This window comes from Pelodiscus sinensis, chromosome 9 (genome assembly GCF_052426305.1).
Source record: "Pelodiscus sinensis isolate ZL-2025 chromosome 9, ASM5242630v1, whole genome shotgun sequence".
NCBI classification, from domain to species: domain Eukaryota; kingdom Metazoa; phylum Chordata; order Testudines; family Trionychidae; genus Pelodiscus; species Pelodiscus sinensis.
This window is the reverse complement of record NC_143060.1, coordinates 13,927,894-13,955,794: the sequence shown is the minus strand read 5'-3', so window position 1 is coordinate 13,955,794 and position 27,901 is coordinate 13,927,894. Positions and strand designations below refer to the sequence as shown.

The 27,901-nt window shown below is 45.0% G+C and overlaps 1 protein-coding gene across 1 annotated transcript; it reads left to right on the top strand.

Annotated features, from left to right (window-relative positions):
* The first annotated feature begins 1,836 nt into the window (after positions 1–1,836).
* On the top strand, positions 1,837–27,890 carry DHCR24 (24-dehydrocholesterol reductase). Its single transcript, XM_006133484.5, has 9 exons — positions 1,837–2,198; positions 9,296–9,451; positions 12,768–12,873; positions 13,297–13,415; positions 13,506–13,769; positions 14,380–14,523; positions 15,866–16,063; positions 23,491–23,669; positions 24,516–27,890. The coding sequence occupies exons 1-9, from the start codon at positions 1,968–1,970 to the stop codon at positions 24,667–24,669; spliced, it is 1,551 nt and encodes a 516-aa protein (XP_006133546.1). The 5' UTR covers positions 1,837–1,967; the 3' UTR covers positions 24,670–27,890.
* Positions 27,891–27,901: the final 11 nt, after the last annotated feature.

The window sequence follows — 27,901 nt, the reverse complement described above, 5'->3', positions numbered from 1 at the left end:
TAAAATTATGTTTGTTCAGAATAGCAAATCTTTACACCAGGGTAAACTTAAAAAACAACAAATGGTCTGGCAGCACTTTATAGACTAACAAAACATGTAGACGGTATCATGAGCTTTCATGGGCACCGTCCACTTCTTCAGGTGCTTCTTCATGATACCATCTACATGTTTTGTTAGTTTATAAAGTGTTACCAGACCATTTGTTGTTTTTAAGTTTATCCTGTACAGACTAATTTGGCTACCCGTCTGCAGCTCCTTTACACTAGGGTACGTCTACTCTGCACACTTAGGGAACAGGTACAGTGCACTGCAAACTTGAAATAAGATACACAATTTGCACTATGCAAATTGCACAGCTTATTTCAAGTTTATTTCTAAATAAGGCGCTATTTTGAGACATCCCTTATCCCTCATACAACAAGATTTACAGGGATGCCGAAATAGCGCATCTGCTATATTTCGAAATAGCAGACGCATTCAAAAAACGTGGAGTAGCTATTTTGGAATAGCTTATTTCGAAATAGCACATCTAGACTGCGGGGAAGCCTCCAAATTAGTATGAGGCAGGCTTCCCTAATGTAGGTATACTCTCTTGATTTAAATCTCCAAGAGGCACTGAGGAGGAATAACTTAGAATGGCCCTAGTGAGGAACTATTTCGAAATAGCAGCAGTGGAGAGTCTACACATGCCTTATTTCGAAATACCTATTTCAAAATAGGTGTTTTTCTTCGTAGAATGAGGTTTACAGATTTTGGAGTAAGTCGTCCATTATTTCGAATAATTTCAAATTAACAGAATGGCTGTGTAGACACTTGCATTGTTATTTTAAAATAACTCTAGTTATCTTAAAATAATGGTGCAGTCTAGACGCACTCTAAGGTGACACAGGAATCTGGGCAGTTCTTTGTGGGTTTTATGCCAAAGAAATGAATCTCATAGCATTTTAAGTTTTTAGCATGATTCATTCAGAAGCGTGTGCTGTGCCCTGTTGGTCACTTTGGCTCCTTACATACTACAACTTGTATTCTGATCTTAACAGGTGAGCTGTCACCTGGGCTGCCAGGATCTTGACTTAGCCTGGGGGTGTTTTGCCACCACTTATGGTATCACCTCAAGTGCAGGAGTGTTTCCCCTGGGGTAGCATTCTACTGTGTAAGAGATATTGTGTCTGGCTTGTGGGGCTCACATAGAGCACTTAACCTGCCCCACACAGACCTTCATCACCTTGCCTTGAGCTGATGCCAGCCCAGTCTCCATCCCCATGGCCCCTGGTCCCCCCTCAGCCCTGCCTATTCCCCAACCCCTCCCCCATCCCTCACTACCCCAGGCCACCCACAGGCTCCGAATACGCAGCATCCCCCTTACTCACACCCCTCCCCCTCCCATTCCTGTGCCCGCGTCCCACCCGATAGGCTGCCAAGGGTTGAGCCTTCAGCCAATTCCGCGGCGCAGCTCCTGGTCCGATCCCTTCCGCACGTGTCATTGGCCAGTGTCTTCCCCTCGCCTCACCGCTGTGTGCCGCGGCCCAGCCAATCGGGAGGAAGGGGCTGGCGCGAGGGGGGAGGCGGGGCGGGGGGTGGCGGTTGGCAGGCGTTGGAAGGCGTTAGGAGTGTAAGTGCGGCGCGCGCGGACCAGCCCAGTGACAGCGCGCGAGCCGCACGGAGCAGCGGGGGGGGACTGGGCAGTTGGGGGCTGTGGGGAGAGGGGGGTGAAGCGGCTCGGCTAAGGGCAGGTGCGGCGATCAGTGAGCGGGTAGGGGCGTGAGGGAAGGGAGCAGAGGGCGGTCAGGGGTGCCGGGGGGGACAGAGCAGTCGGGGGAGGGGGGCAGTCAGGAGGTGCTGGGGAGGCAGGGGCAGTCAGGAGAGCCTAGGGGGACGGGGGCAGTCGGGGGCCGGGTCCTAGGGGGACAGGGGCAGTCGGGCTGAGAGAGCGACAGGGCTCGGGCAGGGTCTTTGAGGGGCTCCGCATGGATCCGTTGCTGTCGCTGGGTGCTGGGCTCCTGCTGCTCGCGCTGTGGGCGCGGCTCAAGGGGCTGGACTACCTGCTGGTCCATCACCGCTGGGTCTTCGTCTGTCTCTTCCTGCTGCCCCTCTCGGTCCTCTTCGACATCTACTACCAGCTGCGTGCCTGGGCCGTGTGGAAGCTGCACAGCGCCCCCCGGCAGCACAGCCAGCGCGTCCGCCACATCCAGGCACAGGTGAGAGTGAAGGGACCCAGGAGTGGCAGAACACAGCGATGGGGAAGGTGCAAGGGGTTGGCAAGTGGGGATGGGATCCTGGCTGGCTTTGGTAAGATAAGCCTGATCTTTGATGTTCACAAGAGCCCTTTTAACGGCTATGGTCTTTTTCATCCTCCAGACAGAATCTGCCAGGCACGTGCTGGCCTGGCTCCTGTTAGAAGCTGGTGCTGCCTCCTAAGTAGAGGATCTTGCTGTGAGCAGTACCCTGCAATCTGTGCTGGCTGCCTATGCTTAGGTGAAACTTGGGTTGCTGGTTTTAGCCTTTAAAGTCCTAAGTGGCCTATGACCTATTCACCTCAGAGACTCCCGCTCTCCCCCTGACATGTTGCCATAGCAGAGGTCAGCATGGATGCACAAGCTGGAGCTTCATGTGGATAAACAAGCAAGCTGTGGTTAAGATGTTCTCTATGAGAGTTCCTCAGTGTTGGCATTTATGTGGAGTGGGTCCAAAACAGCCTGAATTTGATACCATTTAGCACATCTTTCAAAACTTGTCATTTTCCCCAGGCAGTTGAAAACTTAGTAGGGCACTTATAAAGGTAGGAGACTGTTTAGTCTTAAATTAAGTTTAAGAATTACTAATTTAGGAATAAATTTGTTTACAAGACTAGGTTGTTGACTGACCAAATCCCAATTTGGAGGACAAGTGGATTGCTTTTTGTCTGGTATGTATCCCAGGACCTGCCCAGATGGGATAGCATTTCCTGGAATTAAAGCTCCTATCAGTATAGCTCACATTGGGGTCATTAGAGCACAGAATCCTTTCCCAGGGAAGTCTGACAGTTCAGAAATAGCCTGATGCTGTGATGTTGTCTTAAACTGTACTGTAGTACTTTGGATGTATTTTTAAGAAAGGACACCCAAAGGTCTGGATGGGCACCCTTTTTATAAATCTAATTATGATTCTAATGTACCAGGTACCAACTTTTGTTAAGGCTGTAGTTATCTGACGAGCACTAACAAATTCATAGCTGGAAACCCAACCAGTTCACCTGTATGTTAGTATTGTTCAAGTTAAGCGTTAAAGAGTTGTAAGAATCATAGAATACTAGGACTGGAAGGGACCTCGAGAGGTCATCAAGTACAGTCCCTTGTCTTCATGGCAGGACCAAATACAGTAAACTTCCGATAAGACTTTGTCAACGAGGCATACCTGTGCTGGTTGACAAAGGCTTCCTTGTCAACAGCGGCACGTCCAGACTGCCCCGATCTGCTGACAAACAGCTGATCATCAGCTTGTCGGCAGAGCGCGGCAGCCATTTAAATTTAAATGAAGCCGCGATTATTTAAATCGCGGCTTCATTTCCCTCTGCCGATCAGCCTAATCTACATGGCTCCATGGAGCCATGTAGTTTAGACACACCCTATAAGAGCTACCGCAACCAAACTTGCATGGGATAACCTTTCATCCAGGAGAAGGTTTTAAGGTACTTTTGGATCCAATCAGGCCCGAGCTCAAGCTGTAAAAATAAAAAAGTAATCCGTCGTGCTGCGCTGCAGGGGCCGACCCGCCCACCCTAGATCCTGTGCCTGCCGCCTGTGGCCCCCAGTGCCATCTGGGACTCGCCCCCTCCCTCCCATGAGATTACATAAGCGAACTTCTCCCTTTCCTCCGTGCCAACCCCCATGCGCACAACAGCTTGAGCACCCCCGTTGCCCCCTGCGGTACCTGCAGCCCTGGGCATGAGATGGGCTGCCCCTCCTCCGTGTAACCTCCCCTGCAGCCGGGGTTGCACACCCCCGCCGGGGATGACGTGGACCTATATTTTAATCCCTATAGAAATCAGTGCAACTTTTCTACCATTCAAAAAAAGATAATGGACTACTGTTTTTCTACATTTTGTTCCTCCAGTTTCTCGAGCACTGCTGGGTAAGTCTAGCTAGTTTTGAAATAAATTACCAAAATAATTGAAACTGGTGTGATTGGATTGTGTTATTTTGACAAACAGAATAGGCAGAATTTTGCAGAAGGTTAGTGTTTTTGTGCAGTTTAAAAAAAAATTGGTGCAGAATTCCTACAGAAGTGTGATTGGCTACAAATTTTGTCTCTGGTGTGACATCTGAAGTACAAATTGACCTGGGGTAATTGTCTCTCTTGGGAGTAAGAGTGATCTGAATATTCTGTGATCTTTGGTATAAGTTATCATTTATCACTATGTCCAGCTTGCCTGGGTATCAAGTTAGACTGGAGTGCCCAATTGGATTATCTGTGACTCCATAGTAAAGTTGTTATAGTGCTTCCGGAGTTTGATAATAGGTTGGGGAAATCTAATCACATAACATATAATCACTTTGGGGTGTCTGTCCTGCTTTTTGGCAGTCTACCCTAAGGTTGGCACTCAGTCAAGAGCTGCTCCATGTAGCATGACATTCATAATGAACTTTTCAGCTTCATAGGTTTCCTGTTGTGGGGAAGTGGGGTGGCATCATTTATATAATAGCTTTAACAAAGTACAAAGATCACAGTGGTTCAGCAGCCAAATTAGGGATCAGCATTACTTAAGAGGCATAGCACTGTGAATTCATTGTTTCATTTACCATGGCACTCTATATTCATATTTAAACAGTATAATGGGGAAATATTTAGTTTATATATAAAAGTTTCATAGCAAAATGACTGACCAAGTATTATTTTATCAACTATGATTGGTTAATAATTTAGACTGGTTAATAATTACATTATTTGAATATCATGTGCTGCAGAAAGCCTCAGAGGACACTGGGCAGGTACCCTTGGCCACTTTTTATCTGTACATCATACTGGCCCCTACTGGTCCACTTTCACCTTTTCTGATAAGGGTTCAGCTGAAGTATTGTGTCCAATTCTGGGTGCCACATTCAGGAAACGTGGATAAACTGGACCAAGTCCTAAGGAAAGCAACAAAAAGATTAAAGGTCTAGAAAAACATGATGTATGAGGAAAGATTGAAAAGGTTGGATTTGTTTCCTCTGGAGAAGAGAAGACTGACGGGGGATATAAGTTTTTAAGGACATAAAAAGTTGATACAAAGAGGAGGGAGAAAAATTGTTTTAATTAGCCTCTAAGACTAGGACAAGAAGCAAAGAGCTTGAGTTCAATAACGGAGGTTTTGACTGCACATTAGAAAAACTTTCTATCTGTCAATGTAATTAAGCACTGGAGTAAATTGCCTTGGAAGGCTGTGGATTCTAATTTAGTCAAGGGTATTTTTAATAAAAGTCATGACCAGGTCATGGGCAATAAACAAAAATTCAGGGCCCATGACCTGTTAGTGACTTACACAATAAATAACCCTGACTAAATCTTGGGGGAGGTGGGGTGCTTCACAGAGGGATGGGAGGTACCGCTGCTTGAAGGGTGGGGCCAATGGCACCAGCTGCCAGGGCTGCCCTGGGACTGCTGCTGAGGGTAGAGGGAATGAATAACAGCTGGTGTAGCTGACCCAAGGCCACTCCTGTAGTAGCTGGTGTGGCTGTCCCTGGGACAACATGAGCAGCTGTCCCAGGAGCTAGCTGGTTTGGTGGCTCTGGTGTCAGCCGCACTGACTGCTGCAGAAGTCACAGAGGTCATGGAAAGTCATAGGGTACGTCTAGACTACATGCCTCTGTTGCCAGAGGCATGTAGATTAGGCTACCAGACATAGTAAAATGAAGCGGCGATTTAAATAATCGCCGCTTCATTTAAATTTACATGGCTGCCGCGCTGAGCCGACAAACAGCTGATTAGCTGTTTGTCGGCTCAGCGCGGCAGCCATGTAAATTTAAATGAAGCGGCAATTATTTAAATCGCCGCTTCATTTTACTATGTCTGGTAGCCTAATCTACATGCCTCTGTCGCCAGAGGCATGTAGTCTAGACATACCCATAGACTCTGTGACTTCTGCCACCTCTGTGACAGATACGGAGCCCTAGTTATGAGCTTCAAAAGTCTCTTTGAAACAGCAGGAATTGGAACTTTTAAAGTTAAGCAAGTTTCCCAGTAAATCTCACCTGAGAGAGGGTATAAAAATACAGGTTGGAACTCTAAAATCCTGTACTCTGTGGTCTGGATCACAGATATTGCTGTACCAGAGAGCCTGGCCGGGAGTGGGAGTAGCCAGGGTCAGGAGTGCAGCCTGATCTGGTAACAGCTGGCCCACAGGCCAGGAGCACAGCCCTAACTGCGGCTGGCGGCAGTGGGTCTGGAGGCAGTGGTGCTGACGTGGTAGGGAGTGCAGCCCTGGCCAGGAGTGGAGCCCAGTAGGGATGTGAACGACTAGTCAACTATCCAATAACCAAATGTGTATTGGATAGTCGACAGGTTAGTGGACTAGTCGCTCCCTCCCCTCCCCCTTTGCTGCCTATATCAGAAAGAGGCAGCGGGGGTGGGGGAGGAGGAGAGGATAGGGTGCTTCAAAGCCGCAGCGCTGCTTGGAGCCTGGTGCCAGACCTAGGGCTCCACATGGCGCTTGCAGCTTTGAAATGCCGTAGGAAGCAAGGGGCCAGTGGGGGACTGCTTGCCCTAGGCTGTTGCTACACTTCAGAGGCGGAAGCGCTCTTATCGACTAATCAAATATGCGTCAACTATTTGATTAGCCAAATAATCAAAATTTTACATCCCTAGAACCCAGTGCCAGGGGCTGGTGCCAGGGAGCGGGGTTGATGGTCAGGGAGGGAGCCTTGACCTTCCCAGGTCCAGAAAACTCCCTGGTTTGGAAGCACTCCGGTCCCAAGGGTTCTGAACCAGGGAGGTCCAACCTGTACACTCTCTGGTTATAGAACAGCTCAGCCTTTTCAAGCTTTGCCTTGCTGTGGGCTCAGAAGAGAGAAAGAGCCTTTTTATCTGCTGATCACTTGTTACATGAGGACAGTTTTTAAAATGTATAAAGAAAACTGGGGACCGACTGGTTAGGTAGCAGTTCAACAGAAAAGGACGTGGGTATTACAGTGGATGAGAAACTGGATATGAGTCAACAGTGTGCCCTTGTAGCCAAAAGACTAATGGCATATTAGAGTGCATTAGGAGGAACATTGCCAGTAGATCTGGAGAAGTGATTATTCCCCTTTATTTTGTACTGGTGAGGCCAAATCTGGAGTATTGCATCCAGTTCTGGGCTCCCCGCCCACTACAGAAAGGATGTGGATGCATTGAAGAGGGTTCAACGGAGGGCAACCAAAACGATTTTTGTTGGGGAAAAAAAAGGAATCTTGCCCATCTGAAATCTGTTCTCTCTGAACCGAAATTAGCGACACATTACCTACACCCCCTGACCTCTGTTTAGGGGTCAAGATGGACACATGACCAGAAGTAAAAGTAACCCCCTCTAAGAACTTTTCCTACCATCCTTTTACCCATAGGGGATGAGTTTGGCTCCCCACTGAGCCCTCTCTCCTCTGGTGCTGTCTATCCCCTGCAGGTGTCTGCCCTTCTGCTTCACCCCCAGAATCCCCTGCCACCTGCACTTTCCCTTACCCCTGCACCCTCTTGGTGCTTCCTCCTTCCCTCACTGCCCCTGCCCCTTTACCCTCTTTCTGATGCCCATCCCCTCACCACCCTCTGCCCCAGTTCCTCTCATGCACCTCTGTGCCCTCATACATGACTTGCTCCATCCCCGCCTTCCTCATGCCCACCCCTCCTTTCAACCCTTCTCTCAGCACCTCCCCCTCCCCTTGCTTCCTCTTGCCCCCAATGCCATTCTCCTTTCCCAGCATCACCCTGTCCCCTCCACCCTCCCACCCCCACTGACACCTCTCCTCCCTCCTCCTGCCCTTTTTCTCATTGTCTCCACTTAGCCCCCGGCATTTGTCTCCTCCACCCTGTCCCTTGGTGCCTTCCACTTTCTTCTCCTGCCCTTCCCCCCTCCACTCAGCACAAGCCCCTTCCTTTCCCACCCTCCTTCCCCCTGGTTCTCTCCGATCCCCTCCCCCACCTTTTGTCTTCCAGTTTGTGGGGCTGGAGACTGTGGTCGGGTCTCAGAAGTCCCCGCAGCCCTGGCCCCAGCTGCTTCCAAGGCAGGACCGCTTGCCAGGCCTGGAGGTGGGCCGCCTTCAATGCTAATGTTAGTGCAGCATTCCAGTCCCCGCACCAGCTTTGGCTCCCATTAGGAGGAGCACGGGTGGGGGGCAGAGAAACCCCCCCACCATCCCAGATCTGGCTTGCGCAGCATGGCTGTGTGAGCGGGTCCGTGCATTGCCGCTCCCCCAGTGGGGTGGGAAGGGGCGGGGGGAGAAAGGGCTGTGCACAGAGCACAGTGGCAGAGCCCGAACGTACCCCTCTCTGCAGCACTCCCGCTAAGCTCTACGCGGTCTCTGCCAGGACTCTGGTGGCAGCTCCTAGGAGCGGCTCACCAGCTCCAACCAGCGCTCCTCCTCTTCCGGCAGCGGTGGCGGCCACCTGTGGATGGAGGAGGCCGGGCTGGCGGTGCACGGCAGAGGCAGTCCAGCAGCGAGAGGGAAGGGCCACGCGGTGGGGGGAGGGGTTTGCCAGACAGCGGCGTGTGCTGCATGAGAGCTCGGAGCTCTGGACTCTGCGCACCACTGGCTGCGGCCCTGCCTGCCTGCGCAAAGCACCAAGGGAGCTGCTTATGTGCTGGGTGGAGGCGGGGAGTTGCTGCTGAACCACGCTAGCGCTGGATATCTTTAAATCCGTGACTGTCCCGGGAAAAAAAGGGACATATGGTCACCATATCTCCTCAGCACACCTCGGACTGCCTCGCGGCACAGGAACACAGTTTAAGAAACGCTGTTGTAGATCCTGTTATTGTTAATGCTTTTCCTTAAAATAAATGTGCTTGCTTAAAAAGATGTGATAACTTAATTGTGTCTGGTACATGTTTACTTTTTTCCTCAGAGATGGTAAAGTAAGCCTGCATAGGCAGTCTAACTTAGCCTCTCCTCGTAGGTCATGTGCTCCATGTGCATAGGTTAGGAGATGGGCAGCATTAAAACATGCTGCTTAGGAGTTGAGAGAGATGCATGTCTTTTCTGAGTTGAATCAACAACCAGGGAGCTGGAGGCTTAAGTGTGGGGTGCCCCTGTTGGACTATGAGGAGGAATACAGACGCATTGCCCTGAACTGTGACAATAACATTTTACAGGTGCAGGAATGGAAGAATGAAGGTGGGAAAACATACATGTGTACTGGCCGACCTGGCTGGCTAACAGTATCACTTCGTGTTGGAAAGTACAAGAAGACTCATAAAAATATAGTGATCAATTTAATGGACATTCTAGAAGTAGACATTGAAAATCAGGTAATACCAACATTTTAACATTTGGCACTAAAATTTACAGCACTGTTGTTATGGTTATTGCTAGCAGTGACCTTAGCAGTAATTGAAACCAGTTTTTTTAAAATAATTAGGGCTGTCAAGCGATTAACAAAATTAATCATGATTAATCGCACTGTAAAACAATAATAAGAATACTATCTATTTAAATATTTTGGATTTTTTCTACATCTTCTAATATATTGCTTTCAATTACAACACAGAATACAAAGTGTATAGTGCTCACTTTATATTTATTTTTTATTACAAAACATTTACATTGTGGAAAAAAACTTCAGTTTACCTCACTGAAGTATTGTAGTGCAAATTCTATCATGAAAGCTGAACTTAAATTCTTCTATCTTAAATTCTTCCTATTTGTGTCCTATTCAAAAGACTCCTTTTTTTTTTTTTTTTTAGCTCAGCCCCAGCTGTGGGCAGCACAAGGCTGGAGGGGGTAGACTCTGTCATGGGCAGTGCAGAGTTTGGGGGGGCTCAGCCCCCAACTGAAGGTGGCATAGGGCTCAGGGGTGAGGGTCAGTCCCCAAGCTCAAGGGAGGGGTCAGCCCCTGGGCTGGGGGGGGGGGTGGTAAACCCCACCATGGGCAGTGCAGAGTTCAGGATGGGGGACTTCAGCCCCAGAATCAGATATGGATGGAGGGGTCAGTCCCAGCCCCAGGAAGCAAAGAGAGGGTGGCTTGGGTAAGCCTTTCAGGGGGAGGGGGGACAGCTTGGTCAGTCCCACCCCCAGGCTGTTTTATTTTTAAAAATATGGTCACCTGGGAGGAGAGAGGGACTGGTGTCAGGGTCTTTACTTGTCTTGTTTACTTTTCCCTTGGAGTTAGGACGTCTTCAGTTTTTTTTTTTTTTTTTTTTCCCCCTTTCTCACTGCTTTTTTCCATGCGCCCTCTGGCAGCGATTTACATTATTGTACCTTAAAAGACAGACTCTGGAGCAGCTCATGCTCGTTTGCTGACCTATACGATTAACGCGAGTTAATTTTTTTTAACACGTTAATTCTGCCCTGTGTTAATTGCAGGCGTTAATACCCATTAATTGACAGCCCTAAATATTATACAAATCCAGTTTCATGTCATGTCACCCTTTTTTAATGTGAAAAGGGTTGATGCCTTTTTAGCCTTTTGGACTTAAATATCACCTTTCACTTTTGGAAATCCAGACATATCTGCATAGGAAACAGTTTGTAAATAGACCCATCTTCTGAGTGATCAGGAAATGTTGGGATTCTAGAAAAGTGTGTTTTTCTTTTGGGAAAGAAATGAGTGGACACAAGATACACATTCCTAATTTAACTGAAAACTATTGAACAAAATTATTAAACAAGTCGGCTACATCTAGACTGGCCCCTTCTCCGGAAGAGGCATGCAGAGCAGGCAAGTCAGAATAGGGAAATCCGCGGGGGATTTAAATAAACTTGGCCGCCGCTTTTTTTCCGGCTTGGGGAAAAGCCGGAAAAGAGCGTCTAGACTGGCGCGATCCTCCGGAGTAAAGCCCTTTTCCAGAGGATCTCTTATTCCTACTTGCAAGTAGGAATAAGAGATCCCCCTGGAAAAGGGCTTTATTCCAGAGGATCGCGCCAGTCTAGACGCTCTTTTCCGGCTTTTCCCCAAGCCGGAAAAAAAGCGGCGGCCATGTTTATTTTAATCCCGCGGGGGATATTTAAATCCCCCGCGGATTTCCCTATTCTGACTTGCCTGCTCTGCATGCCTCTTCCGGAGAAGGGGCCAGTCTAGACGTAGCCGTCTTGTTGAGCCCATCTGTCATATTGATTCTTGTTTTGTAGGCCTTCCAATCCCTAATCAATTCCAGTTTTTCTTTGCCTTTAAGAAACCACTTTTTAACCTTAATAGATGCAAAGAACCTTCCAAATGTGAATCCGTTCACTATTGTCATCTCATGTCTGCCTAGATACTGAAACAATGGCTTTGAAAGAGATGTGAACTGCTTTGCTATCCCTTGCTTGTGCAGCTTCCATGTTTCGCTAACAAACTGGTTGAGATGATGGGAGGGTTCACTTCCAATTTGTTTTGTGCAGCACCTCCGTTCCATCAGCAGTAGTCTGGCTTCTCAACGTTACTTTCACACAAAATAGGCTCTGTCTATACTAGAAAACTGCATCAATTTAAATTAACTTTTAAACTGATGTCAAATTATAAGAAACTCAGTGTAAACAGTTAATTTGATTTTAAACTTTGCTTCTATCAATTTAATTTAATTCGGTGATTTTTGTACAAGTATGCGTAAAACTGATGCCTGCATTAGGTATTTTCATGAGTTTAGCTAAATTAAGTAAAACTGATTTCAAGATAAACTGGTAAAATTTTCTAGTATAAACACAGACAGAGGGAAGAAGCTGTACCAGATGAATGTAATCTCAAGGTCTGAAATAATGACTATGACTGACTGGTATTCTGTGTCATGTCTTCACATCATCAGAGTACTATCCTAATTGAACTTTTCACTAGGTACTGGGGGCAGGATTTGGGGAAACTACATATAATGGTAAAATTAACCAACATATATTTAATGCTCTATTTGGCTTTTTGTTAAATGTGGTATATATAATGAGGAAGATCTTTTAAATATCTAAAATTTTAAAAACAATATAATCCTTTAATAAATAAGGTTTAGTTGTGTCAGAAAACTTAAAGTCCATTAACTTCAGTTGGAGTTATACTCCTTTATGACACCTTTGCATCTGATTTCTGATGTTAGAGATTCTGAAACTTTTTAGAATGCTTTCCTCTCCTCTTCTGGTATGTCATGGTAAATCCCTGATTCAAGGCACTAGTGTCAAGTCAGCGCAAAGTGTTTCCATTTAAATAATCCACATAGGTGATTTTTTGCAACTCCTAGGGGTGTATACACCATAAGTGCCACCATAAGTACATCTTTGCATAACCTCAGCTTCATGCATATTATAGGATTTGTGCAAAAAAAATGAGCCTGCAAAGTGTGCACACAATTTTCCATGAAATCAAGGCCTTTAATTTGTTTTACAAATAATAAACCATCTGTGAATATGAGATTTTGGAAGACATATATGAGCCTTTTTTAATATGTAAAATCTGTTAAACAAGCTTAGCTCTGAAAGACAAGTTTGACTTATGTTTTGAAGATTGAAACATACACCTTTTTTTCAAGATGTGGTACATGTAAGGAGGAATCCCTAAGCAGTCTCACAACTATTTTAAAATATCCTCTTGAGTGTCTGCATTAAAGAGCAGAAGTGACAATAAGAAATGTCAGAACTACTACCTGAATGCTTGCTTTTTTTTAGTCTGTCCGTGTGGAACCATTGGTCACCATGGGGCAGTTGACAGCACACTTGAATCCTATGGGCTGGACTCTTCCAGTGGTACCAGAACTTGATGACCTCACAGTAGGTAAGGATTCTTTGTAATTATAAGAGAACATGACTTTTGCTGTACTTAAAATTACTTTTTATAAAGTAGGATATTATATTCAGTCTTGGTTTTCTCAAAAATCTTTATTTTTTAAAATTGTTGCTGAATTTTGTATTCCGCTATCACACATTATATATAGACACAAGGTGGGTGAGGTAGTAACTTTTATTGGCTAAACCTCTGTTGGTGAGAGAGACAAGCTTTTGAGTTTACACAAAACTCTTCTTGAAAGCTTTTCTTTCTCACCAATAGTAATTGATCCAGTAAAAGATACTGACTCGCTTATCTTCTCTAATATCCTGGGCCCAACACAGCTACGACACTGCATATGTTATATTTTAGACATGCACCTGTTCTTTAAAATTAAAAATGTGTTTCAGTTTATTACATTCTCTTGTTAAGGTGGTCTGATCATGGGAACTGGCATCGAGTCTTCATCTCATATCTATGGACTATTTCAACATACCTGTTTAGCTTATGAGCTTGTTCTTGCTGATGGAAGCCTTGTGAGATGTACACCAGTAAGATAAAATGTTATTTTGCTATGACTTACAATTTTACCAACTATTGTATGCATGAACATATGATTTAGTATGATATACTTTTTGCAGACTGAAAATTCAGACCTATTTTATGCAGTGCCTTGGTCTTGCGGTACTCTGGGATTCCTGGTTGCTGCAGAAATAAAAATAATTCCTGCTAAGAAATATGTAAAACTACATTACAAACCTGTCAGAGGTTTGGAAAAAATCTGTGAGAAGTTTACTGAGGAATCTAAAAAGAAAGAGAATAACTTTGTGGAAGGATTGGTGTACTCCTTGGAAGAAGCAGTTATTATGACCGGAGTTCTGACTGATGAAGCTGAAGACAACCAGGTAACTAAAAGGAATCCTATTCTCAAATTAGATTTTTAGTTCTCTCGCATGGAAAATATTCCAGTGTATGAAGTAATAGGATCAGTACAAGAAGTACATTTTAATGGATGTTGAAAATACTTGAATGGTCAAGTATAGTTAACATTAGTTTTTTGCTGGTAGCTATCAACTAAGGCTATCACCTGTTAACCACATTTCCTAAAGTGATAGGTCTTTTCTGATATCTAGCGTGCATCATAGCCACTGCTTTACAACTCCAGGAAGAAAAGAAACAGTTTGCACCCTTCTAGGAACAACTCACTTCTTTAAGACAGGAAACATATCTGGAGGGAGATATGGTCATAATGCTGTTACCCAAATTGACATCTGACTAGAAAATCAGGGTTATTATTAACAAAAACATGCCAATTATCTTTAGTGATAATTACTGTGAAATGCTGATCATTCTACAAAAACAGAATGATCTTTAAGACTGGTCTTGCCTTAGTTTTGCTTTGGAATTACATTATCTTAGGGCACTATGATCGCTTATATTACTGAATTTTCAAGTAAGGAATTTATTATTCTTTCTGTTGGGGTTTGTTGATATGTAATATATATTTGTTTTCAGATAAATAGAATTGGTAACTACTACAAACCATGGTTTTTTAAGCACGTGGAGAAGTATCTGAGAGCTAATCAAACTGGAATAGAGTACATTCCCTCACGACATTACTACCACCGACATACCCGAAGTATCTTCTGGGAACTCCAAGTAAGATTTAAGCATAAAGAAGATTTTAATCTTTGTTTTGGAGTACTTTGTGCATTCTCACAGCAGATCCAATGTTCTTTTCCCTTAGGGTACGTCTACACTACATGCCTCTGTCGCCAGAGGCATGTAGATTAGGTTACCAGCCATAGGAAAATGAAACGGCGATTTAAATAATCACCGCTTCATTTAAATTTACTTGGCTGCTGCGCTGAGCCGATCAGCTGTTTGACAGCTCAGCGCGGTAGTCTGGACGCGCGGGTGTCGACATCAAAGGCATTTGTCGACCACCCAGGTATGTCTCATACCTGGATGGTCGACACCCGCGCGTCCAGACTACCGCGCTGAGCTGACAAACAGCTGACTACCGCACTGAGCTTTGCAAAGCTGAGGGGGGTGCTCAGGCAGCGGGGCACCCCAGGCGCGCCTGGGCTGCTCCACTGCCAGCTTCCCCGAGGCTTTGCAAAGCCGCGGGGGAAGCCGGCAGTGGGACAGCCCAGACGCCCCGCAGCTGTCCCGCTGACGGCGTCCTCAGAGGCTTTGCTCCCCGTCTCCCTGGTCTGCTGGTCTCCAGCAGACCAGGGAGACTGGGAGCAAAGCCGCGGAGGACCCAGGCGGCGGGACCGCGGTGCGTCTCGGTCTGCCGCCCGTGTCTTCCTGGTCTGCTGGGGTGGGGTGGGGGGGCGCAGCTAGTACGCCCCCCCGCCAGCAGACTAGGCTTTTCTCCGGACGCCTGTGGCAGAGCAGCTGGGGTGCTGCCGTTTGGTCCCGCTGCGCCGCTCTGGGTGCTACTGGTCCAACCCAGCAGCACCCCAGCTGCTCTGCCCCAGGCGTCCTGATTTAGCCACTGCTGAAACTGACCAGCGCTGACTACAGGAAGCCCGAGGCAGAGTTGCTCTGCCCCGGGCTTCCTGGAATCAGCTGCTGATCAGTTTCAGCAGCAGCTGACTTGGGGACGCTTGGGGTTCTTAAGTTGATTCTGTATGTAAGTCAGAACTGGCGGTCAGTTTCAGCAGCGGCTTACATACAGATTCAACTTAAGAACAAACCTACAGTCCCTATCTTGTACATAACCCGGGGACTGCCTGTATATTGATTTAGCGGTCAGTTTCAGTTCCGACTTACATACAGATTCAACTTAAGAACAAACCTACAGTCCCTATCTTGTACATAACCCGGGGACTGCCTGTATATTGATTTAGCTTGACTTGACTGTCAACAATTAAAACTACCAAAAGAAAATATGATTTAATGTTGCTCTTTAAATCCAAATTCTGAAATAATTGATTTTCAGCTCACTTGATTTTTACCTTTCTCTCCCCCTTCCCCTCATTTTCTCTTAAAGGACATCATACCCTTTGGCAATAATCCTGTTTTCCGTTACCTTTTTGGCTGGATGGTTCCTCCGAAAATCTCACTATTAAAACTGACACAAGGAGAAGCTATTCGAAAGCTGTATGAACAACATCATGTTGTACAAGACATGTTGGTCCCAATGAAAAGCCTTGAAAAATCTATCAATACCTTCAACAGTGACCTGAATGTAAGAACACATTTCTCTAAAAGCTGGTAAATGGAAGATTGCCCTATGAACAGTGCTTATTGGCATCAGTACAGTTGTTCCTTTTGCACAAAATATGGCAGTATGCTAAATTTTAGAGAATTTTGCCAACTAATTAAATATTATTAGGCAGCTGGTAAAGTGAAATGCTCTAATAAAAAGAAGCAAGAAAATCTGGAGATTCCAAAATACCTGTTCTTCTTCGAGTGGTCCCCGTGGGTGCTCCACTCGTGGTGTCGGGCTTGTCCCAGCATCGCGGATCGGAGGTTTGCATAGCCGTGCTCCGCACATGCGCAAGCAGCACCTCGCACCGTTCATCTGTTGTGCGCAGTCTGGCCCTGCTCAGTTCCTTCCAACTTCCCTTGGTCGCAGATAGCGCTCCGTCTCTTCCTCAGTGTTTCTCCTTAGGTTAATCTGTAAATAAATTGTAACTTGCTATGATATTAACTAGTCTTAGCTGTTTTCTTGTTCATAGTTCTTCTTTAAAAAAATGTACTCAATGAGAAATAGACACCTCTTTTAAAAAAAAAAAAATCCTGGTTCCCCAGGTTTTAAGAAGTGTACGCTGTGCTGGCAGCCCATGCCAGCGTCAGACAGACATGAGGCATGTATACCGTGCTTAGGGGAAGCACACATACTGCAGAGATGTCAGCTTTGCTGTAAGCTGACTACCAGAGCCCGTAAAGACCGCGAAATGCGGTTAAAAATGCTTACACTGGATAAGGCATTACAGCCTGTTGATTTGCCTATCTCTTCCAGGCACAAGCGCAGTACAACTGCCACTGAGACGTCTGCTCCAAAAAAATCTAAGACGTTTCCAACTCAATCGCTCCCAGCGGCTCTTAACATTGGACAAGGCTCGAAAGATGGTCCGAGCACATCAGGGGCAACCGCGGCAGGGTCTTGGCGGATGCCAGCCCCTAACGGAAAAAAACAGTCACCTGTGGCACCAAGAGCGCGATCAGCGCCATCGGCTCCACAGAAACTGACACGGCAGCAGGGCCTGCAGCACCGGCGCCACCAGCACCAGCAGCAATTTAAAGAGCAGAGCACAACCTTGCCAGCGCCGCTGCAAGCGCACCCGGCACCACACTTCCCAGCACCGCTACAGGACAATATCACAGCAGCACCGGAAGAAGCCCTAGCACACATGACCGTGCATCCAGGACTCATTTCTTCTTCCCCAACTTTCTCTCCGGGGCCATCTTACTCCCCAAGGTACATCACTGGCACCACAGTTGGGCACGCAGCCCCGTGTCCTCTGATCATCACTCCTGCTATAGAGAAGTAAGATACGGAGAGAAGAGACTGTCTCTGTCACAGTCCCCATCTCCACGGTGCTCACTACATTACTCACAATCGCCTGTCCGGTCACCAAGGCGTCATTACTATACAAGACATAGTAGTGTCTTATCTTCTCGGCACTTATCCCCAGCACACTCAGACCATACTATGGTCATTACCATAGGATGTATTATGACCCTCCTGATCATGATCATACCTCCCAATACTACAGAAGATGCACATGTTGCTGTTCATCTCCCAATTCTCAACCCTTACCTCCGGAGCCTCAGCATGAACGTTCACTGCCTCCTCCAAAGAGATTCAGCTGGAACAGTCGGAGCCTGAAGAGGGACAATTGTCCGATCCAGAGGCCCTCAGCAGGGCACGTCACCAACAGACCCCTCATCATCCTCACCAGATGAGGCAGTGATTCCAGGTGACATCTCTCTGCCAGATGACCTGAAACAATTTCAGGATCTCTTGAGACGGGTTGCAGATAGCCAGGAGGTAGAGTTAGGAGACATTCAAATGAAACAATACTGTCTCTTGAAGAATCTACGCCCACAACACCGGGGTAGAATTGCACTTCCCATCGATGAGGCAATCATGGAGGTCACGGAAGAAATATGGCAAACTCCAGCATCCGCTCCCCCAACAAGTAAAAAAGCAGATAAAGAAGTATTTTGTTCCTTCCAAGATCTTAGATTTTTTGTTTAATCACCCTCAGCCTAATTCATTGGTGGTTGACGCGGTACAACATAGATCGAAAGTACCATAATACAGAAATATCCTCCCAGAAAAAGATAATAAAAAGTTAGATATCTTTGGAAGGAAAGTTTACTCTTTGGCCATGTTACTATTGCGTATTGCCAATTATTCTGCTCTACTTTCCAACCATAACTTTTGACAATTATTCAAAATTTGCGGACCTTCTTCAGCATCTCCCTGACTCAAAAAGACCATTGCTCAAATCCATAGTGCAAGAGGGATATGCTTCTTGTAGAGCAGCATTACAAATCGCCTTGGATGTGGTGGACACTGCTGTATGAGCCTCTGCTACAGGGTTAGCAATGAGAAGATCTTCATGGCTATCAGCAGCAGCAGTCCCAAAAGAACTCCAGGATAAGGTTGAGGACTTGCTTTTCAACAAACATAAACTCTTCGCTAGCAAAATGGATGAGGTCCTGCACTCAGGGAAGGATTCCTGAACTATGCTTCGCACACTAGAGATGTACGCACACCCCTTCAGACAAAAGCGTTATTATGCTTACCAAAGAAGATATGATTTCTCCTTCCATAGGCAACAACCTCGCACCCTGGAACATCAAAGATTCTGACAGCGTCCTCAGCGGAAGCGACAGCAGCCTGCCCGTACCTCTAACCAGCCGTCTACACTCCTTTTTCAACATCATCTAGGGCTGTATTAACACCATTGATTCACTATCACCTTGGACAAATGGGTGTTGGAAATTGTAGCTTCCGGTCTCACCGTCCCCTTTATTTCAATTCCCCCAACCACCCCACCCACCCCGTCCCTTTTCAGGGATCCATCTCACGAGGATCGGTTGAAACAAAAGGTCCATCACTTGTTTGCCATTGGAGCAATAGAGAGAGTGCCCAAGGAATTCCAAGGGAAAAGGTTTTATTCTCAATATTTCCTCACCCTAAAGAAGAATGGAGGATGGAGACCCATCTTGGACCTCCAAAATCTAAACCGATATCTCCAGAAGTAATGCTTCAAAATGGTCACCCTAGCTACAATTATACCAGCGCTGAACGAGGGAGATTGGTTCGCAGTCCTCGACTTACAGGATGCTTACTTCCACATTGCAATACATGTGGCACACAGATGATTTCTTCGGTTTATAGTAGCAAACGAGCATTTCCAGTACAAAGTACTTCCATTCGGGTTAGCATGTGCTCCCAGGGTATTCTCCAAGACCTTAGTGGTAGCAGCCCACCTGCGCAAGGCAGGGGTAAAGATCTTTCCCTACCTGGACGATTGCCTCTGCAGGTGTTATACTTATGCAGAGACATGCAAGTCGGTGAGAATAACAACTCGAACATTCAGTTCTCTCGGTCTCATTATAAACATACAAAAATCATCACTGGAACCGACTCAGAACTTGATTTTTATAGGAGCGCAACTAGACGCGAAGGCAGCTCGTGCGTACTTACCAGCAGAACGTTTCTAGTCAATCCAGGACCTAGTAGATACCGTCACACATCTTTCAGCGATGCCAGTATTCACCTGCTTATAGTTGATGGGCCACATGGTAGCTGCCACTCTCATTGTCCGACATGTGAGGTTACATTTCCAATGTCTCCAGCATTGGCTGGCCTCTGTCTACACTCCAGCGAAACACAGTATCCACAAGTTGGTAGTGTTACCGCCACACATCAAGGAGTCCCTCCAATGGTGGACCAAACCAGAAAATCTCTCTGGGGGGGGGGTATTCCTTTTCACTGCCCCTAACCTTCAAAACAAATAGCTACCGATGCCTCCCTTATGGGATGAGGCGCCCACATGGACAACCAAAGAGTTCAGGACAGGTGGTCCAAAGCAGAAATGTTACTGCACATCAATATACTCGAGCTCCGGACAGTATTTCGAGTATGCAGGCATTTCAAATTGCACATAAGAGGCACAACAACCAGAGTGCTCACAGAGGATGTTGCAACCATCAACAGACAAGGCGGAGCCCGTTCTTGATCTCTTTGCACGGAGGCGGTTCAGTTGTGGAATTGGTGTATCTGCAAGGACACGTTCCTCATAGCGTTGGACTTACCTGGGATCAACAACATCATTGCATATTCACTAAGCAGACAGTTTTCCCACGATCACGAATGGGAGATCCAAACCAACATTCTGTACTGTATTTTCCGCTGTTGGGGCTTTCCATCAATAGACCTGTTTGCAACACAAGACAATGCGAAGTGTCCAAACTATTGTTCCAGAGTGGGTATAGGTCGTCACTCCTTGGGAGATGACTTTCTCCTTCATTAGGAAGCATCTCTACTTTATGCCTTCCCACCAGTTTTCCTGGTACCCAGGATTATAGAAAAAAATCACCATGGACGTAGCTCGCGTGATCCTCATAGCTCCAGCTTGGGTTCACCAACCATGGTACTCTGCTTCACCAGTTATTGATCAAAATATCTTCCCATTGCCCCGAATCTGCTAACTCAACGAAACGGCTCTCTATGGCACCGAGACCCGAAATCCTACATTTGACCACTTGGATGCTAAGTGGTTCACGACATCCGAGAACCTCTGCTCTAGTCGAGTCAAACGTGCTAATGTCCAGCAGAAAGGACTCTACACGGGCTACATAGTCTACTAAGTGGACTATATTTCAGGTTTGGTGCTCCAAAAATGATATTGACCCCAATACTTCACTGTTGCATAAGATAATCTACCATATGCTATATTTACAGCAAAGGGGTCTATCTATAGCAGTGGTCCCCAACGTGGTGCCCACGAGCATCATGGCACCCGCTGGGGCATTTATGTGCACCTGTCGAGTGATCAGGGACGACCCTGCCTGGGGTGCGCAGTGCATCCACGGTGCCTGCCCTGGACGTGTGGCATATGGGTGGCCCCATCCCCGGGCGCCCGGCAGCCCCAAGAGGTTGGGGACCACTGATCTGTAGCCTTCTTATGAGTACATTTGGCGACGATTACTGCCTTTTGCCGCACAATAGAAGGATTTTCCTTGTTTTCTCACCCTATGATAAAACGGTTTCTGAGAGGGCTTATGAATCTTAACCCATCACAGAGGCCTCCACCACCTTTGTGGAATCTTGATTTGGTGCTGGATATGTTGACACGTCCCCCATTCGAACCATTGGCTACAACTTCATTGCACCTGCTCGCAATTAAGTCTCTCTTTTTACTAGCCTTGACTTCGGCACATCATCATTACCTTATGCTATATTTACAAAGGATTCAGTCATGTTAAGATCTCACCCAGGTTCCTTCCCAAAGTATGCTCGAACTTTCATATCAGTGAGCCCATTGTGCTTCCCTGTTTCTGCCCCAAACCGCATACCTCACCACGTGAGGCACTCTGCATACCCTTGATGTACGCCGGGCTCTAGCTTTCTAGATGGACAGAACGCGAGATTTCTGCAGAATGGACCGCCTTATAGTATCACTGGCAGCTCGTTCCAAGGGGCAACCATTGTCCTCCCAATATTGCGAACTTAATAATCACATGCATTACTACATGCTATTCCATACATAATAAGCCACTTCCATCTCAACCCAAAGCCCATTCCACAAGAGCAGTGGCCACATATATAGCTTTTTAAAGAGGAGTACCATTTAGGGACATTTGCCGAGCAGCAGCATGGTCCTCCAATGAGACTTTCATGAGACATTATGCGATACTGCATCACTGGGCTTCAGACTCCTCACTGGCAACGGCAGTATTCCCTCCTGTCAATAAACCTTAATTCCGAAGCACATTTCTCACTTGGGTACTGCTCCAAAGTCACCATGAGTGAAGCACCCACGGGGACCACTAGAAGAAGAAGTTACTCACCTTCGTGCAGTAACGATGGTCATTCAAGATGTGTCCCTGTGGGTGCTCCACGACCTGCCCTCCTCCCAGCTCCGGAATTTGACTTTTTATCGTTACAGATGTTCAAGCGGCTGAGAGGAACTGAGCAGGGCCGGATCGCGCACAACAGATGAAAGGCGCAAACGGCCACTGCTTGCACATACGTGGTCCGGCAGAGCACGGCTATGCAAACCTACGATTCGTGGCGCCGGGATGAGCCCGACACCACGAGTGGAGCACCCACGGGAACACATCTCAAAGAACCATCGTTACTGCACGAAGGTGAGTAACTTCTTCATTTTGTACTGTTAACTCACACATTTTAAAGAAAATTCTATCATTTTCTCCTTTTTATGTGATAAAACTGGAAATCAGATTCTTGTTCCTACAGAATCATTTGTTGGAAATTAATTTCCCTACCTTGCTTTGAGTGTCATTGACTTCAGTTGTTGCAAGAAATACAGACTACAGTAATGGACTTGAACTTTGGTCTTAGCAGATATCAGTAAAATGCCTTTCACTCTTCTGGTTTTACTTGTAATTTAAATTGAAATGTGTGTTCAATTAATGACTTAGGATCTGAGACCATTTCAAAGCTATTCTGTTTGGGTGTGTCTAGACTGCACTGTTATTTCGAGATAACTAGTGTTATTTTGAAATAAAATTGCAAGTGTCTACAAAGCCATTCCATTATTTTGAAATAAGGCATGGCTTATTCCAAAATCTGTAAACCTCTATGAGGAATAACGCCTATTTCAAAATAGCAGATGCTCCGCTGCGGCTATTTTGAAATAGCCCCTCACCAGGGCCATTCTAAGTTATTCCTTTCCAGTGCCTCCTGGGGATTTAAATGGAGATAGCATGTCTACATTAGGGAAGCCTTCCTCAGACTCGTTTTGAGGCTTCCCTGACTAATTTTGAGGCTTCCCCGTAGTGTAGACGTGCTATTTCGAAATAAGATGTTTTGGAATAACTATTCCAGAATAGTTTAGTTCTAAATAAGCATGTGTGTGGACATACCCTTTATTATTTAGATCAGTGTTTCTCAACCTGGGAGTCATGATCTCTAGGGCAATCATGGAAAAGGTTTAGAGGGGTCACAAGCAGGGCTGTCGTTAGGGAATGGTAGCAGAGCCATTACGTGAGATCCCATGTCATAGAGGGCCCCACAAAACTAATTCATATGGTTCAGTCCTGTGCCACAAGATCAAGATAGCTGGTTTCAGCTTTTTTGCGCAGTGGAGGAAGTGTCACTTTTTTTTTTTTAATCCAAAGGGGGTCATCTGTTCAAAAGGATTGAGAAACACTAATCTAGATAATTGGAAAATACAATAAATTATTATAGTTGTTTGCTTTTTTTTGTTTTCTTATTTAACTTTTTGTTAGATTTTACTGTAAGATTAAACGAGCTGGAAAAGCAGAATTTAAGAGAGACATCAGTATAAGTTCTATACTGAAAATTGGCAAAGAGTGGTGCATTTATCTCTATTTTTGCATGCTCTGACAACAGACAACTTATATTGTATTCCTAAAATTGGTGATACAAAATTATCTTTGCAGGTTTACCCACTGTGGTTATGTCCTTTCATATTACCAAATAACCCTGGCATGGTCCACCCAAAAGGAAATGAACTGGAACTCTATGTAGATATAGGAGCTTATGGAGAGCCTAAAACAAAACAGTTTGAAGCCAGAGCATCTATGAGACAAATGGAAAAGTTTGTAAGAAGTATGCATGGGTAAGAGTCCTAGTCTTCAGAATAACACCATATAATGTATTGCTTTGCAGTTTAATCAGATTAACTTAACAGTATTTAATTACTGATTTTGATGTTATATATTCAGTTTGACTGTCTTTTTTAGTTTTGCTTACCAAAAACCACTCTGGTTGAGATTCTCTGCAGTGCCTCTAAGTAACATAGAATTTGCATCACAGGGGGAATGGTGGCTAAAGGTGACTTTAAGCTGTTTTTGCGCCCTCCTGATATTGGACTGCTCCAGGGGATGGAAAGGTGCCTCCCATGTAAATTAAGCTTCCTGTCTGAGGTTTAGGGGCATGTCTGCATTGTTGCATAGACCAATGCCAAATCTAGTTTTCTAGGGTTTGTTAGCAAAATCATGAAGCCTATCTTTCAGAAAAATAAACTGTTCCAAAATATGTAAACTGACAATAGAATTTACCCAGACATATTCAGATGTCACGTATCTATTTACTTTTTTGTATTAGTGTCCCAGCGAAACTGATTTTTTAAAAACATTCAGGAATCTAACTGGGAAATAAATCATATAAAGTTAAAAATGCAAAAATGTTTTTAAAATATATTAGTGTTATTTATCTTCTAACCTCACTTAAAAAGTGACAATGGAACATTCTTTTCACTTTTCCATTGTACATAATGACTGTTTTTTCCAAAAATATGTCACTATATAGCCATCTGACTGGATGAATAATTATCCTTTATAATTTGTAGTAATGAATCTGTCCATTTTGTTTAAAAAGATTTCAATTTGTAGCTCTTAATTTTTTTTCTGATATTTTCCAACAGTATTAACTTTTAATTCCTTATCCTGTCTTTTTCTTTCAGTTTCCAGATGTTGTATGCAGATTGCTATATGAACCGTGAGGAATTCTGGGATATGTTTGATGGATCACTGTACCACAAGCTGAGGGAGCAAATGAATTGCAAAGATGCTTTTCCAGAGGTGTATGATAAAATCTGTAAAGCAGCACGGCACTGAATCTGGATAAATTAAGCAAGTAATCAGGGAAGGATGGATTTACCTGTAGTCGTCAGTATATCCTTATAAAAGCTTTAGCACTGTCCAAATAAGCTCATGTTGATGTTTAAAAGTACAGATTTCTATTTTATACACTCAGATTCAGTACTTGGTGGTATGTTTTTAAAACAATTTCCCATAGTAATTTTATTTAAGATATCAAAGTCCTAGCCTACCCACCTCTCTTTGTAGCTTAGTTGCAGACATAGTGATGTTAGATGTAAATGTACATATTTCTAACATGGAGGGGAAGAAGTTTGGAAAGACAAAGATACTTAAGTAAATCAGTTATTTATTGTAATGTATATCTGAGACAGGTAAGAAAGTCGCTAAATTAGGTGCCAAAGTTGAGAGAATTATTTTCAAATTAATTATGACTTTAAAAATGTTACAAATCAGTAACTGGTACAGTGTTTAAATTCAAGAGAAGTCAAAAGTTAACACAATTTAGAGATGGTTACTGCAATCTTCAGACTAAATTCATGTTAGTAATGCATTGACAAATTGTCATTGACAAATGTCATCATTTCAGACCTGAGAATCAAGATTTGAAGAAAATCCATTTTGCTTGTGCCTATCTGATTTGTACTGATTCTGTTTATAACTGTGTAAGTGGTTATGAGCTTTAGGGAACTTTTTTTGGTTGGTTAAGATGATTTGAGGAGGAAACATTTAAGCATCCTAGACTACTGAAAATATCTGCTGCTATTTCATATAGACAAATATTAACTACTGTGGTTTTTTTCATGAGATCTATTTTACTTTTTATTATGGTTAATTTTAGTGCCTTATAAGTATTAGCTGGAGGAGACATGGGCCTTTTCAGACCATTCTATTACAGACTTTGGGTGGAGAGAGAGAGAAAGTAATGGACCTATTGTCAGAATTAATGCTTTAGTTATATAAGGTCCATTTGAATAAATATTGGTGATAAATGTAGGGGACAACCTCACATCCAGTTGTGTAGTAGAAGTTTGAAATACATAAGACATGGCTCTAAGTACAGTAAAGTTTCGGTATCCGACTTTCACTAATCCGACCTTCCATTTTATCCGACGGTGCCGCCTGTCATGTGATGGCACGGGGCTCCAGGGACACTTCATACCACAATGGCATGCAGCACGGGCTCGGCAACCCTACCTCCCCACCCCACACCTGGGGCAGCTCACGCCCGTGCTGCAGACTCACTTGGCACTCAGGTATGCTGGGCCCGTGTCCTGCTCCGGGCCCAATCCTGGCCATCCTGCCGCATTAGCAGCTCCGCTTTTAGGAGCAGGCCTGGACCCAGCTGGAGCAAGCAGAGAGTCCGGGCCGAGGCGGGAAGGGGAGGGGAGTGTGTGGCAAGGGGAGGCAGGAGCTCCAGGGCCTTGGGCTCATCCGGGCGGGCGGCCGGGGGGAGGAAGAGGAAGGGGGATCCTGGGGAGGGGGCGGGGAGGGAGGGAGTTACCCCCCCTGCGGAGCGAGCCCGGCTTCTGAGCAAGCAGGGAGTCCGGGCCGAGGCAGGAAGGAAAGGGGGGGGCTGCCACCGGGCTGAGGAGAGGCAGGAGCGCCAGGGCCTTGGGCATGTCTGAGCGGCCCAGGGGAGGAGGGAGGAAGGGGGAGGACACGGAGTCCGGAATCCACCAGGGAGGGGGCAGCGCGCGCGCCAACTGCCCCCGAGACAAAGAGCGGAGCCCGCTTGAGAGGCTTCCCCCAGCTGCCGCTGCTGCTGTCCCTATTCGACATTTCTGGTTATCCGACCATCCTCCAGTCCCGTTTAGGTCGGATAAGCAAGACTTTACTGTAGAGTGAAATTTTTGCTTTCCATTTTAACTAGATTAGTTTGATAGGTTTAAAATAAAGACTCCCAACAATCTGGAGAAGAAATAACTTTAGAAAATCTGCAGAATGCTTATTATTCAAGCCCCTTTTCTATAACAAAATCCAACTGTACTAATTTGTATCAGTAACCTGCTTCAAGAGTGTGTTCCACAAGCATGGAAGAGTTTTGATATTGCTTTTGGTACCATATTTTTTAATTTAGTCTACATTTGATCCAAATTACTCAAATTGTTATTTAACGTTTTTGGGCTTGTGGAGACATGTACATTCTTGCAATCTGCATAATGTGAAAACAGTTATAAAACAATTGCTACGGGCATGTTCCTTTTTATGTTCTAGTTCAATGCTAAGTCAATGATTGTTTATTAATAGATGGACACTTAGGATGCAGACTAAACCACTGATAAGGCAGTAATGAAACTAAACTTGGTCTTTCACTTTGGCTATGTCTACACTACCAGGTTATTTCAAAATAAGCTTATCCCTCTTCACAAGCAGGAGTTATTTCAAAATAAAAAGACCATTATTTTGTAATGACAGGCTTGGTAGAGTGGACGCTCATCTTGTTATTTTGAAATAAGGGGAGTTATTTCAAAATAACTCACCAGTTTAGACATGCCCTTTCAGTAATGCATACTGGGCTAAAGTGCAGTCTTGCTGGTACTGCCATGAGGGACAATAAAGGGATATAAGTCATCTCCTTATGTCCCTATGTGTGCTACCCATACTGTGTGTGTAAGTTCAAGGAGAGACATAATGAATGCAGAGCAGATACATCCTCCTCTATCCACATACATGAGTGTAAGGGGGGTGGGGGGGCAATGCCCAGTCTCCACTCAGGCCAACACAGCTCTATCAGCACTAGAGAATGTGTGGTATACCAGGAATAGATCTTGAAGTAAGGGGTACTGAAATTGTGATTATGTCACAATCTAGCTTCCAGTCTGCTCCTAGAAAGCTAGCTCTTTTTCATGGAAAAGCCATGATTTTGCATATTACTGTATGAGACTCTGCACTGAGTGAGAATTGGTTTAATATTGGATCAATATAAAAATAATAAAAAGAAAGGATATGCAAAGATATAAAATCAAAATAGTGTCTATCGTATGTAATCATAGTCTTCAGTTACACGTATTTGTTCATAATTTGCGTCTGCAGACTTTTGGTACATTTATGTTAATGTGACTATAGTTATCATGAACACACATACACATATGCTCTCACTCATATGCACATAGCTGCTGATGAAATTTGAAATTCTTGGCTGTTTGAGCTGTTACAATTAAAAATATAACCAGTTGTACATTTAAAATGGTGGGGGTTTTATGGATGACTAAATAAAATGTGCTTTAGAAACTAAATGTGTTGCCTA

Coding starts and splice junctions, on each gene's coding strand:
- DHCR24 (XM_006133484.5), top strand. CDS start 1,968: ATGGATCCGTTGCTGTCGCTGGGTGCTGGGCTCCTGCTGCTCGCGCTG. Junction 13,416..13,505: donor GCCTTGTGAGATGTACACCA/GTAAGATAAAAT, acceptor TACTTTTTGCAG/ACTGAAAATTCAGACCTATT. Junction 13,770..14,379: donor ATGAAGCTGAAGACAACCAG/GTAACTAAAAGG, acceptor ATTTGTTTTCAG/ATAAATAGAATTGGTAACTA.